Source organism: Haemorhous mexicanus, chromosome 4 (genome assembly GCF_027477595.1).
Source record: "Haemorhous mexicanus isolate bHaeMex1 chromosome 4, bHaeMex1.pri, whole genome shotgun sequence".
Lineage (NCBI taxonomy): Eukaryota > Metazoa > Chordata > Aves > Passeriformes > Fringillidae > Haemorhous > Haemorhous mexicanus.
The window spans coordinates 37,542,259-37,556,653 of NC_082344.1; the positions used below are offsets into that span (position 1 = coordinate 37,542,259).

At 36.1% G+C, this 14,395-nt stretch overlaps 1 protein-coding gene across 2 annotated transcripts in view; it reads right to left on the minus strand.

The window, feature by feature from the left end:
- Nucleotides 1-14,395, minus strand: part of MARCHF1 (membrane associated ring-CH-type finger 1) — an 88,128-nt gene that overhangs the window by 36,060 nt on the left and 37,673 nt on the right. For both annotated transcript variants that reach the window (XM_059844478.1, XM_059844477.1), the window contains exon 2: nucleotides 11,530-11,580. In XM_059844478.1, the coding sequence (XP_059700461.1) occupies nucleotides 11,530-11,580 (51 nt within the window). The remainder of the gene's footprint in view (nucleotides 1-11,529; nucleotides 11,581-14,395) is intronic.

Here is a 14,395-nt window from a genome sequence, read left to right on the forward strand (position 1 = left end):
TTGCTACAAATTGCAGATTCAGTTACCCAATACTTTCACTGAAAACATATTTTGATGGTGTTAACAGCAAACCATTTCAATCTGCCTTGCTATCTACTGGCAGCAGAACTGTATGGAATCCAAATGTAAATCCAAGGCATGGTGATTCTTAGGATCCCTCAGTGCAATACAACACCTCATAAGACACAGTATTGTGGGAAGTGGGTTCAATAAAATCACTCTTAAGGCTATGACCTTCCTGTAGCTGATCAGGGGTATTAACTTTTAGTATGCAATCTCATCCACCCCATTGTGATCACCACTTCCAAATGCAGACAAAATACTACAAGCCTCGGAATTCCACAAGATCGAGCACCAGATGCAAGGGAAGGATGACTATTAAGCAAGAGTACAAAGCACAAATCATACAAAGATGTAAAGCCTGTTGTCCAAATCTTTTGTACTAGCAAACCAAATTCAGTCAGATAATCGAAATTTCTAGCTCAACTTCCACAGACATTTTTGTGGTGTTAAAAAGGTGTTGGAAAACTAGTAGTGCAAGCAAAATAATTATAAACAGCAAGTACCTGCCAACACTTCACTTTTAGCCAAGGTTCTCAATATCCATTCTATTTAATGCATACATCTTCTGGAAACATCAGTCACCACTATGTGGATTTTTGCTTTTATATGGGTACCACCTGAGACTTAAGAATAGTGCTTTTGCATGAAAACATTCTTCTAGCTCCTAGAATTCAAGAAAGCATTTTTACCTGCGGATTAATACCGCAAAAGTACACCAAACCCACTAACAAGATTACTAATTATTTAGTTCTAGTGCCATGAATAAAAATCTGAGATACAACAACTAAGCCAAAATGAGCAATTCAATTGATAAATTGACACAATCCTTGTTTTGTACATTTTTGCCACGTCTGGATTCACCATCAAAGGAGGAACAGTAGTGTGTATAGGTGCAGTGTCAAGCTGGAAGAAAAGGACAAGTATCTGTGAGAGAAACTGTATTCCATATTTCCTCTTCTACAAAAGCAGTATTTAAGTTGTATGCATTGTGACAGAGTATGAGTGTTTCTTACATACATATTGGAAACGTATGTTAGATGCATGGTTGGGTACATAATCTCCTTCTGTCTCAGCCTCTGAGATTAGCATTAAGTAATTGGGCATGTCTTAAGCTACTTAATGAGGAAAGATGCAGACATCAGCACCAATAACCAATGTTACTGGGTTCTGTGCTGCTGCAGCACATGATGAAGAAACATCCCTCCACACGAAGCCCCAGTGGAAAGACTTCTGAAGAAACCCAGCCCCAGAGTTGAGTGTGGAATCCTGAATTCATGCCTCATGATGTGCTCCTTTCTTTTTCCCCTCACAGCTCCAGGACTGTTACCACTGCTTCTTTTGGGATCTCTGTACTACAGGGGTTTGGCCTGGTCTTAAATGGTGGTCAGGTCAGCTCCATGCAGTAAAAGGAATTTTTACATCACCTTGCCACAAGCAGTACCCTTTGAAGGGATGAGGAGATTGGCTAAGCTGGCCCAGCAACCATACAGCTGGTCTGCACAAGTTCAGGAAACTTTCAGCAGCTATTAAAGCAGGAAGCCAGCTAGACAGTTCTTAAGAGAGCTGATATAAAGCCAAAACCAAACAAGCTCCTTGAAAAGCTTTTACACTTACGATTTGGAACTGCAGACCAGCAAAAATTGAATTATTTTAAGATAAAAATTACATTATCAGTTTGACTACTTAAATCTTACATTTCACTTTCAGCTGTCAAGAGGTCTGGACTGTTTCAGCCCTGCTCAGTCAAATTTACTTTCTAGTTCCCCTGTGCAGGCATGATGCTATGTTTAGTTGTACATAACCCATAGGAAAGTTTATTTCCTTCAAAACCAATTGACATCAATATCTTTAACAAAATGAATGCTTTTTGCTTATTTGTCTAAGCCCTATTAGAGCAAACATGACAACTGCCAGGCAAAAAGCCAATGCACCATTTAAGTCCTCAAAAACAAAGCATGACAAGTTATATAGAAGCTAATTCAGATTCTTACCTGTGAGCAAACAGAATTAATTTGATTTCTACAACTTTGTAACATGATTTTTATTCCACATTATCTAAATTTATATCCATTTATCTACATTAAATTAGCTTTTCATTGTAAAATCATAAATTCACAGAATTCCAGGTTGGATGGAACCTCAAAGATCACCTATTCCAGCCTTTCTTGGCAAAAGCACACTGCGGACATGTCCCATCTCCCCACCCAGCTGAATCTTAAAAGTGTTGTCATGGAAAAAAAAAATGAACTGATGGAGTGATTTCTAAAACCAAAAAGGTCAGTGTTTTTGATATTAATTTTCTGATGTTGATTTGTGTCCCTCACAGGAAATACAGGCCCTTATTTTGTAAATAGGTCCAGTCTTTGTAAATTAAATAGGAGTGGAAGGATCTGCTAATGTCAGGTCTGTCCTTGCTACCACATGTCATATGAATATAATAATTCACAGCTAGATGAGCTGTTTTGAAGAACCTGTAAATTTCAACTCAGCTGGATGCCTACTCCAGACCTCCATCCCCAAACCCCTTTCCTTTTTCATCCTGCCCTGTTCTGACAGCAGTAACTGTATCTGCTTTCTGCTACCAGCACTTCCTCTAGGTTTACCCCAATTCTTTTGGCAATATTCCCTCTTTGCCATCTCTTTTACAAGCCATACATCCCAAACTAATTTTAAAAGTTTAAATAATCATATCTCTTAAATCCAGTCTGCAAGCAAAGATATCTAAAGGGGCACTTACTTGGGTACTGTGTTTACAGAGAGAATTGTGTATTTTCAAGGCATATCTGACAAACCAGAACATGATAATTTGAGTCTATTCTGCTCATGTCTTATCAGTCCAGCTCTTTTGGGAATGTAAATGCAGCAGATGCTGGAAACAGTCTCGAGCAGACAGATCTTATTGCTGAAATCGCCATCCCATTGCTGTTTTGCTATACAGCACACAGAATATTTTGAGATACTGTATTTAGTGAATAGAGGGATCAGACTGATGCTGAGGACTCCAATTCCACCTGGGAGGCTGAGTAACAAAATTTTTTTTAAATAGTATTCCTTGAATGAATGTCTTCTTCAGACAGGTTTATTGTACAGCTCACTGGAATGGGAAAACTAAACAAGCACTGTACTAATTTTATCCTAACAAATTACATCAGTAGCAGAATTAAATGTGGTAATTCAAAATAAAGCTGTCTCACAAATAATTTATAAGCAAGGCAGCTCATTTGTCTATGCCATCAGCACAAGGAAGAGGTCTAAGGGATAATGCCAACTCCAGCTGATCAGGTCTGGCATTTCAAAAAGATTGTTAGGAGAGAGATATTCCTCAGCCACCACCTTCTGCTGTCTTGGCCAGTTTAGATGAACTCTCTTGTCAAGGATATGCAATTCAATTAACAGACATGACAGGGCACTCATCCATAATTATTTTTGGTATGTCTGGCAGTGTGCTTTTCAAGCAGAATACTGGTAAATACAGAGCTTTCAGGATAAGTGAGATGATAATCACTTACCCAACACAAGGGGACTTCAGTGTCACACACTGTCTCTGTGTTAGAGAACCAGCAAAGACAGAAATGGGGTACAGAAATAAGTACAACTGCTGAAAACAGCAAGAATTTCAAATCAAGACTACCTTTACTTAAGTGTTTAGGATCTGAGAGAAATTTCCAGATTAAAATTAAAAAAAAAAAAAAAAAAAAAAAAAAAAAAAAAAAAAAAGGAAAAGTAGTCCTCAGAGGCCATCTGTTGCTTAACCTGCATGTTGAAACTAGTGCAAGATCATGATTGACGTCAAGCTGTGCTCTTCCTAAGAACAAAGAAGGGATCTGCTTTGGCTTAACAGAAAAGCTGAGTAACAGCAGATTCCAGAAGTGCAAAGAAACACATAGTAGGGGAGTGAAGCTTTAAATTGACAAACCAGATGATGAAATGGACAGCTTATATAAAATGGCCTCACAGCTATCACCAGAAAGGCTAATGAATCCTCTCCTGTCTCTGTTCTGAACAGAGGCTTTTCCAAAAGCTGGTCAACTTAGAACCCTGCTGAAGAAGAAAGCTGCAGAAAATTGATGGGTGATAGGGCAGACAGGGAACATCTCTAATGCTTTTATGCCCCTGCTGAGTTTGCTCTAGTAGCAGTGATGAATCACAGAATACTCCAGGATCCCACTAGCCATTAGAGTTAAAAAGTTGAAACTCTATCCTATTTGAAAAACAACACACAAAGGACTGGATCCCTTAGAAGATTAGAGCAGTTTGTCTGGCTATAAGCTCAGCAGGAGACCCAGCCTGTGTATTTTAATTTGAGAATTTCTGCTTTGTAAACAATGCAACATTCTGCAGAAAACATCCACCTTCATGAACCTTTATGTGGACATCTCCTCAGGTCTAAAACGTTTCAAAACATGGTGAAGGTGACCCAAGGTGGGTGTTATTTTACAAGCTCAGTCTTGATGGCAGCTGAAATTTGTGTGCATGAGTTTGGTAGTGGGGGTTTCTTGTTTTGACTTGTTTGGCTGTTATGTTATTCTTTATTTTATGATAAGAGTTCCTGCTTTATGCTCAGATTTCAAAGTTGTTTTAATCTGATTGATGTCTTTACAGCAACTGTTACATTAATTACTAACTGAATTTCTGTTAAATTATCTTTCACAGATTTTCTTTTTCTGTAACTTATTCCTTGCACAATTCTTCTCCAAATATTTTCTTTCTCTCCTTTCCTCCTTCCCCTCCTTTCACCTGCCTCTGAAGAGAAGGAATTAAGGGAAAAGTAACAGACAAGGAAGGAGCAGAAAATCCTTAGGATTCTGCCAAACACCATTCAGCACCTTTAAAACTCAGTATGATCATGCTATAAAGTGATTAGAAATCTAAAATTAAAATTGCAAATGGCAAATCCATATTATCATTTAAAAAAATGAAGAAAGGAGTAATTACAGCTTTAACTTGTAAATTCAATCAGTTTGTTTAAGTTGTTTTCTCCTGCCTTACTAATCTATGTTAATCTTTATTTTCATGGTACAGGTTTGACTAAAAAACCCACATTTTCTATAGGCATAGAAGCACTGCTAGCTAAGCTTTGAATTATCAGATGGACTATAGTGTGCAAAAGTCTTTGTATGGTGGCAGCACAGTATTTTTTCATTCATGATTCTCTCCAAGGATGCATCTTTCTAGTCACTATCACTCTCTTAATAAAAATGTTTCATATTTCTTTAAAAAAAACATAGGCAATTGGAAGAAAGGATGTGCCAGGTTTTATACAAAAGGTGCAGAACCATGAGACCAGCAGCTTTTGACTGTCTGGAGGGAGCTAAATGGAAATGTAGCCCATAGGAAAGGTGAAGCACAAAACCTGCATTTTCTTTGTGACTGGATTTTGCAGCACTTTCTTTCTAAAGGTAGGCAGTACTCAGAGAGCCATTTAGAATTTCTGTTCCAAAGAGGGCAGCTGTTTTCACACGTCCCTCTATCTGCAAGACCAGAACCCTGAGAACATTGCTATATCCTGAAGAGCTCTCACTCAGATGACACTCCTGCCATGCTCTCCCAGTGCATGGGAGTGCACACACCCACCACGCTCCTCCTGGGGCTGCGGGGCTGTGCAGGAGACAGACTGGATAAAATCCCATCTGTGAGGACACCATTCCTGTGTTTGAACAATTCTGGTGTGTATTTGATGTCTGTTTACTCCAGCCCTAAAGGAAGAGAGAAGCCTAAATGTGCCCAAGCAAAAGAGTTGTAGTAAGAATATTGAAATGACTAAAGAAGTGAAACCCTGAGAATGCATCATTGTGAAGAACATGAGATATTGTATTTTTATGAAGTGCAATAAACATAAAACTGCATGACCCTCCTAATTTTTTACCACTGTAGAAACAGTGTGCTTAATGGAATTTGTTTTTAGGACAAAGACACAAAATGTGCTTCTGAGTGCCATGGTGAAAAAAACAAATGCTGTGCAAAGATTTCCAGAGTATATACGTAACAGGTATGTTACAGATCATAATTACTATTTCTAATTATGGAAATAATTTAAATAATTATATATAATAAGCATATGTAGTAACTTGCATGCTCCACTTCCCAAGAACAAATCAAAGCTGCTTCTGTATGATATTGGCTATCACAGGATAGGACTGAATTCTGTGACAACAGAAATTAAAATTATATACGGGCACTACACACTGAGTGAGCTTGCAAAAAATATAAAAATTGTGGCACAACACATTCCACACATATATGCAGTTTTTATCCGGATGTGTCAATGTGACACATTTAGGTACATTCAGAATAATTGGTAAGAACTGTGACTGAATAAATCAGAATCAGTAAAATTGTACGTATTCTTGTAGACATGCAGTCACATTTTTATGTATTCCCTCTCATTAGAGCAACAGTTTATAAACAGTCCAGAATAAAAAGGTGTATTCAAGACTAAACTGAAATTGAATTATTTTCTGATGGTTGTCCCCATGTATTTAATATCATAATATATTCATGCAATTTTATTCAGTTCAATTTTCAGGAAGACTTAGGTAAATTCTGCTGCCATGCCTTTTTATAAGCTTATTGTAAACAAAGAATAAATTGTATAGATGAACCACAAAGCATTCTCTATACACAGAAATCAAATATTCATATCTTGGAGTTTTAAAAAGTGCAGAAATAGTTACTATGCAATGGATCTACTTCTAGTTTCTGGTTTTCTGCCTTTTTTTGTGTGTTCAAAATGAATTCTGTTCTGATGAAAATATCTTTTCACTAACTTGTTTACTTTGCACTGTTGTTTTCAGTAAATGAGAGCTAAGTGCAAGGTTAGTCTTCAGCTTTCATAATAATGATTCTGTTTATGAGCAAGAAGAATGATTTGATGACTAATGTAACATTTATACTCATATTTTAATGCCAGTTTTGTATACATCATATTATCTACTGTAAAAGCACTTATGAAGGCTGACATTTTATGCTTTACAAGAGTGAGGACTTTTTTTTTTCCTTGATTTGTTTTCTTTTTTGAAAGCCCTAAGTTTTCCCTCAGTTACAATAATCTAGGACCTACACTTGGAAGGGATGCAGCTCCATGGTTCCTAGAAAAAAAGCAACCACCAACCTGGACGAGAATTTTCACTTGTGGTTAGCATGAAATTGGCAAAGATCAGTAAGAACTACGGATCAACTTGGAGTATTGTAGCTGCCTGTAGCAAAACACAAGGGATCACACAACTGGTCTTTAGGATTCAGTCAGGCAACAGGTTACCTTGGAAATGCTGCAACCCTGGTTCTGGCAAACAAAGTCCATGGCAAGAACTTCTTTTGAAAGAACACTTGAGTTCCTTTACATTTCTTCACCATGAAACCTACCAGGAGATATTATGTGCTCTCTGTTGGTGTCCTGCCTAAGACATGGTGGTGTTTGGCCATTACAAACACTTAGAGTGTGTAACAGTGAGCTCTGCTTCAAGCTGGGTAAACCATCCACACAGCAACACAGGACTCTTCATACAATCACCTCATACACAGGGAGGATGAAATACTTGAGACTATCAAAACCCATGTAAAAGATTGTTCAATTTTAATGGGAGAGATTAAATGGTAATTCATAACTATTATAAATATTGTATTACTTCTTACTATTATTATGATAAATATTGTATTACTTATTCCAGAATTTGATGACCAGTTTGTGAAATTCATTTCAGAGTCACAAACTGAGTGATTCAAATCAACAATCAATACATTGGAAACAATAAATTTTTCATCTAGATTGGCATTCTGGTGTCTTTTAGTTTTCATTTGTATCTTACTGAGAGAAGCCCCACCCGACACAAGAAAACAGAAATCGCTAACAGAGTAAAAACAATTATTTCCTTCTTTCTTTCCCCTATTGCTATTCATATTCCAAATTAGACATGTGAATATTATCACACAGAATATTCCAAAACAAGCACCCTACTTCCTGATATAACTCGATAGAGTTTTATTGGATGGAAGCTTCAGAGACTTGTAAATAAAAAGTGTTCTAACACCTGCTCCAGGCTTTTGAGAAGTAATTGAGGCAAATCAAAATTCAGGCAATTTGCTCCGAGCCTGATTTTCTCTGCACTGAAAAATAAGCCCAAGGTTCCCATCAGAGAATTTTAGATCTTGCTGCTGAGATAGCATCCTTCCCTAATGAGCTCTTGAATCATAATTAACATACAGAAAGATAATTACAGTGTTTTAGAAACATTTCTTCCAGAAAGCATTTGAACATAACCAGGCAGCCTCAGAAATACATAGAGAGCATAAAGTCTACAGACTGTAATTCAGACACAGAATTTGTTCCACTGGTTAACCACAACAGAAAACAATGAATCCACCAGATCCTTCCCTGACCACCCTTCCTCTTAAATAAACATCTATTTAGGAAGACATATGAATTTTAACAAAAGAAGTTACAGTGCACAGAAAACTAAGCAATGGCAAATAGGTGATGATCGAGGTCAAGTTTTTAATTTACTTAGATTTTAAACACAGGCAGATAGGATAATATCAACTCTGAAACCAGAACACTGCACAATACTATCTCTTACAAAGAATAATTAAGTTCCTTCTGCAGCCAGCAACATTGGAAATAGGTGGGAAAAAAATGTCTAATGCTTAAAAATATAGTAATAATTTTAAATCATCAAGGCTGGTTCATAACTCACATTTCCAAGTGTTTCATATTTTTCATTATGTGTATAGGTTTCTTTATGTAGATAGGTTTTGAAAGCCATAACTTCTAACTAGGGCTACGCTTTGTCAATATAAGATAATGTGAAATACCGATCAGTCCAAAACACAACTTAATAATCTAGTTATTAAATTATTAATCATATCTAATTAAGTGCTAGCAGGGCAGAACACACAAAAAGATTGTTTATTTATTTATTGATTGCACAGGAAAAATCTAGGTTATTACCAGAAGTGCAGCAAAAATCAGGCACTGTTACATTTTCCTAATTGTCTCTGATTGGGAAACGAACAGAAGCAGTTGCTTTTGGAGCTCCAAGGCAGCTTTCTTGATATAAATAAATAAAAGGCTGGGGTGAATGAACGAATTCCCAGGTTGCTGTTCACTGAAGAGAGCTACAGCTGTCAGTCAAATATTTTAAGTTTTGTTCTTTCATTTGCTTTAAATAGTCTGTCACTGAAATTCTTGCCAGAAAATTACACGCTATGAGAAAAGTCCTTGCAACATGCTCAACTTCTACACTCTCAACAGACTGCAAAAGTGAATGGTAAAATTGAGGAGTTGATTTCCACACACACACACATCCACCTGTCTTGGGAATGTTTGATTGTAAAATCTCTGGACTGAATAGATATATACTAACCAGCATCTGTAAAATACCAAATCAAAACCATTCCTTCTCATTATAACTAGATAAGACATCTTCAGTGTTCAACAATTCAGTTTAATCTGTAACACCACAAAATTCAGACTGAGAATTCATGTACCTAGCATGCAAAATTGCCCAAGCATACACTGCAAACCTCAGGTGTCCTCTCCAAATAAACAATTTAAGAGCATTATGAAATAAGAATCTGCATTTACAGAATCTATGCTGTATTTCATTTCACAAATAGGTTGCTACAAAATACAGTGGTATCTGCTCTGGAGCAGGAGCTCTATATCCAGCCAAGGGTGGAATACACAAAACATGGTAACTATTAAAATATAATTCCATTTGACCCTTTTTAACTTACACATGCAGGCAAACGAAAACAGTGAAAGAATGTTTTGATGACACTGACTTATAGCTTTACATAAAGACTATCTAATTTTTCTGCCCATTGAAATTTTTGTTGTGTGCAAGATCTGACATTGCACAGAACACAGATCTTGCCTTTGGCATGCAGTTTATCTGGCCTAGAAGCTTTCAACCTTGTTTTGAGGTGGAGTATTTTTTACTATCACTTTCTGCCATGCAATATTAACCTGCAAAGTCAGGTGTTTGTTTTCTATGCATACACACACATATAAAAACCTGTTTTAGAAAAAAAGCATTTTAAGTCAGACAACAAACAAAACTGGAATTCCAATCAAATGTGTTTCAGCATTTGAAAAACTTCATTGGCAGGTAGCTTCAGAAAAAAAAATTGATCCAAAACAATGCATGATGCTATACATCAGAGAAAGAAGAAGTGCATGACTGAAAAATTGGGAGTTTAGTTTGCAACTAAAACCAGTGCAAATATCCCTTTCTAAGAAGCAACTATACTGATTTCTGCAGAAATCACTTAAAAAAAAATGTTAGTCACTGGCACGTTTTTCATGTCAGTGAAAATATTTATGCTTTGTCACAGTACAACCCATGCACCTTAAAAAAAAGCAGAGAAAGTAATATCAATTCATAATAGATTTACAGTAACTATTGCTGGATACATGCATTTAAAATATCAATAATTATTATTGATTAATAAGTATCATTTAGTAATTTTTAATTTATTAATTAATATTTAATTAAAATAATTAATACAATTCATGGTGATCAAGTTTGTATATATGATTTCTAAGGACAGGCAGTTAGCCTAGAAGAGTTTCAGCCATATCTACAGCAGGCTGGATATATTCTACATCTTTTTCCCTGCCTTTCTTTTTCCTTTCTAAACATAAGAGAGCAGAACCTAACATGGAACTAGTATTTTAACTTAAAATCACAGTTAGGGTTTGCTGTCATTTTTTTGTTTTATGCTCTGAGAAGAAAAAGTTTTACAGCGGGTACCCCAAAGACAAAAATATTTTGTGAAGAGGTTTAAGGATACAGTGCTTGCTCTAAATGCAAAATATTTAAAACCAAACATAACACATAGCAGATGTTTAGGCCTTGATTAAAAAAAAAAAAAAAAAGAGTTTTATCTTTTGCCTCCTGTACATCCTGGCTTTTTGGCATAAATTTCAGCCACATTGGAACCAAAAATACAGAAAAAAGGGGCTTAAAACCAAAGTTCTTCAGTAAAAAAAATCACATTTTGCCTTTCCTAAAGTTTCCCTTCTCTTTCCTAAAATTTTAAAAAGCATCTAGATGTGAAGTCCTGGCTTCAGTGAACCATATATCCCTGTGAAAGGAATTCAGAATTCAGCCTGAAATGAACAGATTTACAGCTTTGCACATTACACTTGTTATTATTTGGAGGAGAAAAATCAAATAGTAATTCTAACTTAAGCTGAAGTGCTAAGGTGACATTAAACACTTGGGGAAAAGAGATGAAAAAAGTGCATGTGTTATTTGCTTAGTATTTTTATTACACATTTTACAGCGATGACTAACTGTATGATGGAGTTAACAGGGTAACCATAATGTTCAGCAGCAAAACTTTAACATCTGATTCTTATAAGTAAAATCCTACATAAAGAATATAATGGATTAAAGTACTGTTTTATATTTAATTACCTAGTTTTCTTTAAATTCCAGAAGAAAAAAAATAGATTTCACATACCTTTGAAATATTACTTGATCGACTTGTGGAACGCCCTGGGGATTTGTCATTCTGGAAAACAAAAGATGAAAAAAAAGTTCCATAATTTGGATTTTACCTAATCTTTTCTCTGATTGTGACTGCACAGAGGTTCTCTTCCTCTATTTTTCTGCAGTTTGGCTACTGACTGTACAATGGAAGACAGTTCAAGAAATAAACCATCACAATAGTCTTGCAAATTACATGAATAAAAGTTTTTAAAAAGTTCTGTAAGAAATTATTGCTAGCATTTAATTACTGTTGGTTTATTTTGCAGTTTTTCAGAAAAAAACATTTTGAGTCAAAGCTCAAGGAATCATCAGAGCTTCTCATGCCTGAAAACAAATGCTCAATGACAAAAATTTCCCAGTTACACTGAACATACTCTTGCTTGAAAAAAAAAAAAAGTAGAATTCATCCTCTAGGTAAATTAGATGACTTCCTGGACAGATATGTTCTGAGGAAAACAAATTGTGACCATGCAAAGATGCAGTTCAGTTTAAATCTACTCCTCCATCCCCTCTCACTCTTGCAAACAACACACATACACAAACCACTGTCGCAGGCTGAAGGGCATTAGTTTTTCTAGCAATCCAAAGGAGGGAATGGAGAAGGGGTTCAAAAATTTCTTCAGTATTTACACTGAAAAAGAAAGATATTTCAGAAACAGGGCTCATCCCCTTAGTAAATCCATGTATCTTAAGAGAATCATGAAAATATTTTTCTCAGCATTGAGGATGTAGGTTCAAACACTCAAGTGAAACATTCACATCATCGAGCCTGAGTTGTACCTAGAAGGAGTTGAACTAGACATCATGTGTGTAAGTCTGTTAGACAACCTGCTTGGAGGAAGAGGGTGTCAAAACCCAAAGCAGAGCTTTTATTCTGCAGCTTTATTTGCAATTCATGCATCATGCAAACACATACATGCACAAATGTCCACTAGAGGCTTTCAGCTTGACTGTGACCCATCTCTCCTCAACCTGTATTCAATTAAACTACAGAAAAATACAGAAGGTGCCAGCTACCAAAGACTAAATTTCCTCCTCCATTAATGCATGTCTAGTCTAGAAATTAGCATTTCCCCAATACTTTGTGGCACAGAACATTTTTGAATTGGCAAAAATGACCAAAAAGAAACATCAGACAACTTGTCAGCAAACATTTAGAACAAAAAACCCCACTTTTACTGGTCACTTTGGTACTAAAAAAGCCACTTTGCTATCTATCCCAGTAAGCACATCCATATGAAAAAGAAGTTTTAAAACTACTTGTTTCATATACTTATGTATCTTTTTTCCTCCAGACTGTAGATGGCTTATGTTTTGATTCCATCCCTCAGTGCCATCATTTTTTTTGTACTGCAAACATAAATATTCTGAATTCTCTCTCTTTCTCCTTTATCTTGACTAGCACTAAGTAGCACAATGGACACTTGTCAACAAAACCAAGTATCACTGAGTTCCCTGACCACAAAGCACTCTACATTTAATTCTATCATAGAAACTAAATCTCAGGACTTAAGAACCTTCAGGTTTATTTGTCACTTTTATTTTTTTAAGAACAATTTAGAAAAAATAAATTCCTCAAGTTATGAATTCATTTTTTACATTTTGTCCTTGAGGCTGGGCCCACTTTGAACAGGGATGTGGAGCAGGTGATCCTTTCTGACCTGAAGTATCCTGTGATTCAAATATTACTTCAGTGGTATATTATCCACTGTAGCTTTGGTAATAAATTCATAATTGCTTATCCTTTCCCAATGACATTAAATATATACAGTTTTGAATGTCTGCATTTATATGAACAGAAAATACACTTTGGATATTCTGGGTACATCATTTAGAGTAGCTCTGCTTTGACCTCAAAATAATAGAAATTATGGACCCATGAAATTAGTTCCCATTTTGTGGTTAGAAATTATGAACAGGGATCACAGCTGAGAAACTCCCTACTAAAAGCATGCAGCCTTTATTGTCCATCCCTTGGACTAAAAAACACATTGTATTTTCTGACAGCGTAGTGAACCCTGGAACTCAAACTTCTCTTCTTTCGACAATCCATCCTTCAAGATTCATTTTCAAAATCTGTTTCTTGACTGCAGCTCTCCAGGCTTTTTACATGATTCATTCTTCTCTCTGGCACATTATCTCCTTCACTTGGGTTACAACAAGATTCTGACTCTCCACCTGAAAATTCACAGCATCCACAGTCTGCAAAGCACTGCTCATAGACTGAATCGTCTAAACTGAAACAAAGAGTGCTGTCTTACCAGTTTTTAGGAAAAAACAAAGAAATAAATTTAATCATCAGGCATTTCAGGTGATTTATCATGAAAACCAGTATAAATAGAACAAAAAGTGTTGCACTAAATTACAGTACATAAATCAAATACAGAATTCCTCATTGAAGGTCCTATTCAACTTGTGCAACTATTCATACAACAAAAGAACAGAATAGGAAAGTTATGGCAAAATCACTTTTGAAATGTGTCATTAAAGAGTGTCTGTGTGCTTCTGTTTTAATGATTTATGTTTACAAAGAATTCACATTGTTAGGAATAATTGATTTTTGTTATAACTAAGCGAAGAAGAAGTGCAGAATGCTTTCCCTCCGAGCTTGTTAAACAGTAAGATTATTTTCTTTTTGCACAGATTCAATACTAATTTACATTTTGAAAGTTAACAATGAAGCACAGAATATGCTGAGTGGGAAGGGAGCCACAGGGATCATCAAGCCCATCTCCTGGCCCTGCACAGGACATCCCAAGAGTCACACCATGAACCTGAGAGCATTGTCCAAACGCTTCTTGAACTCTGTCAGGCTTGGTGCTGTGACAACTTCCCTG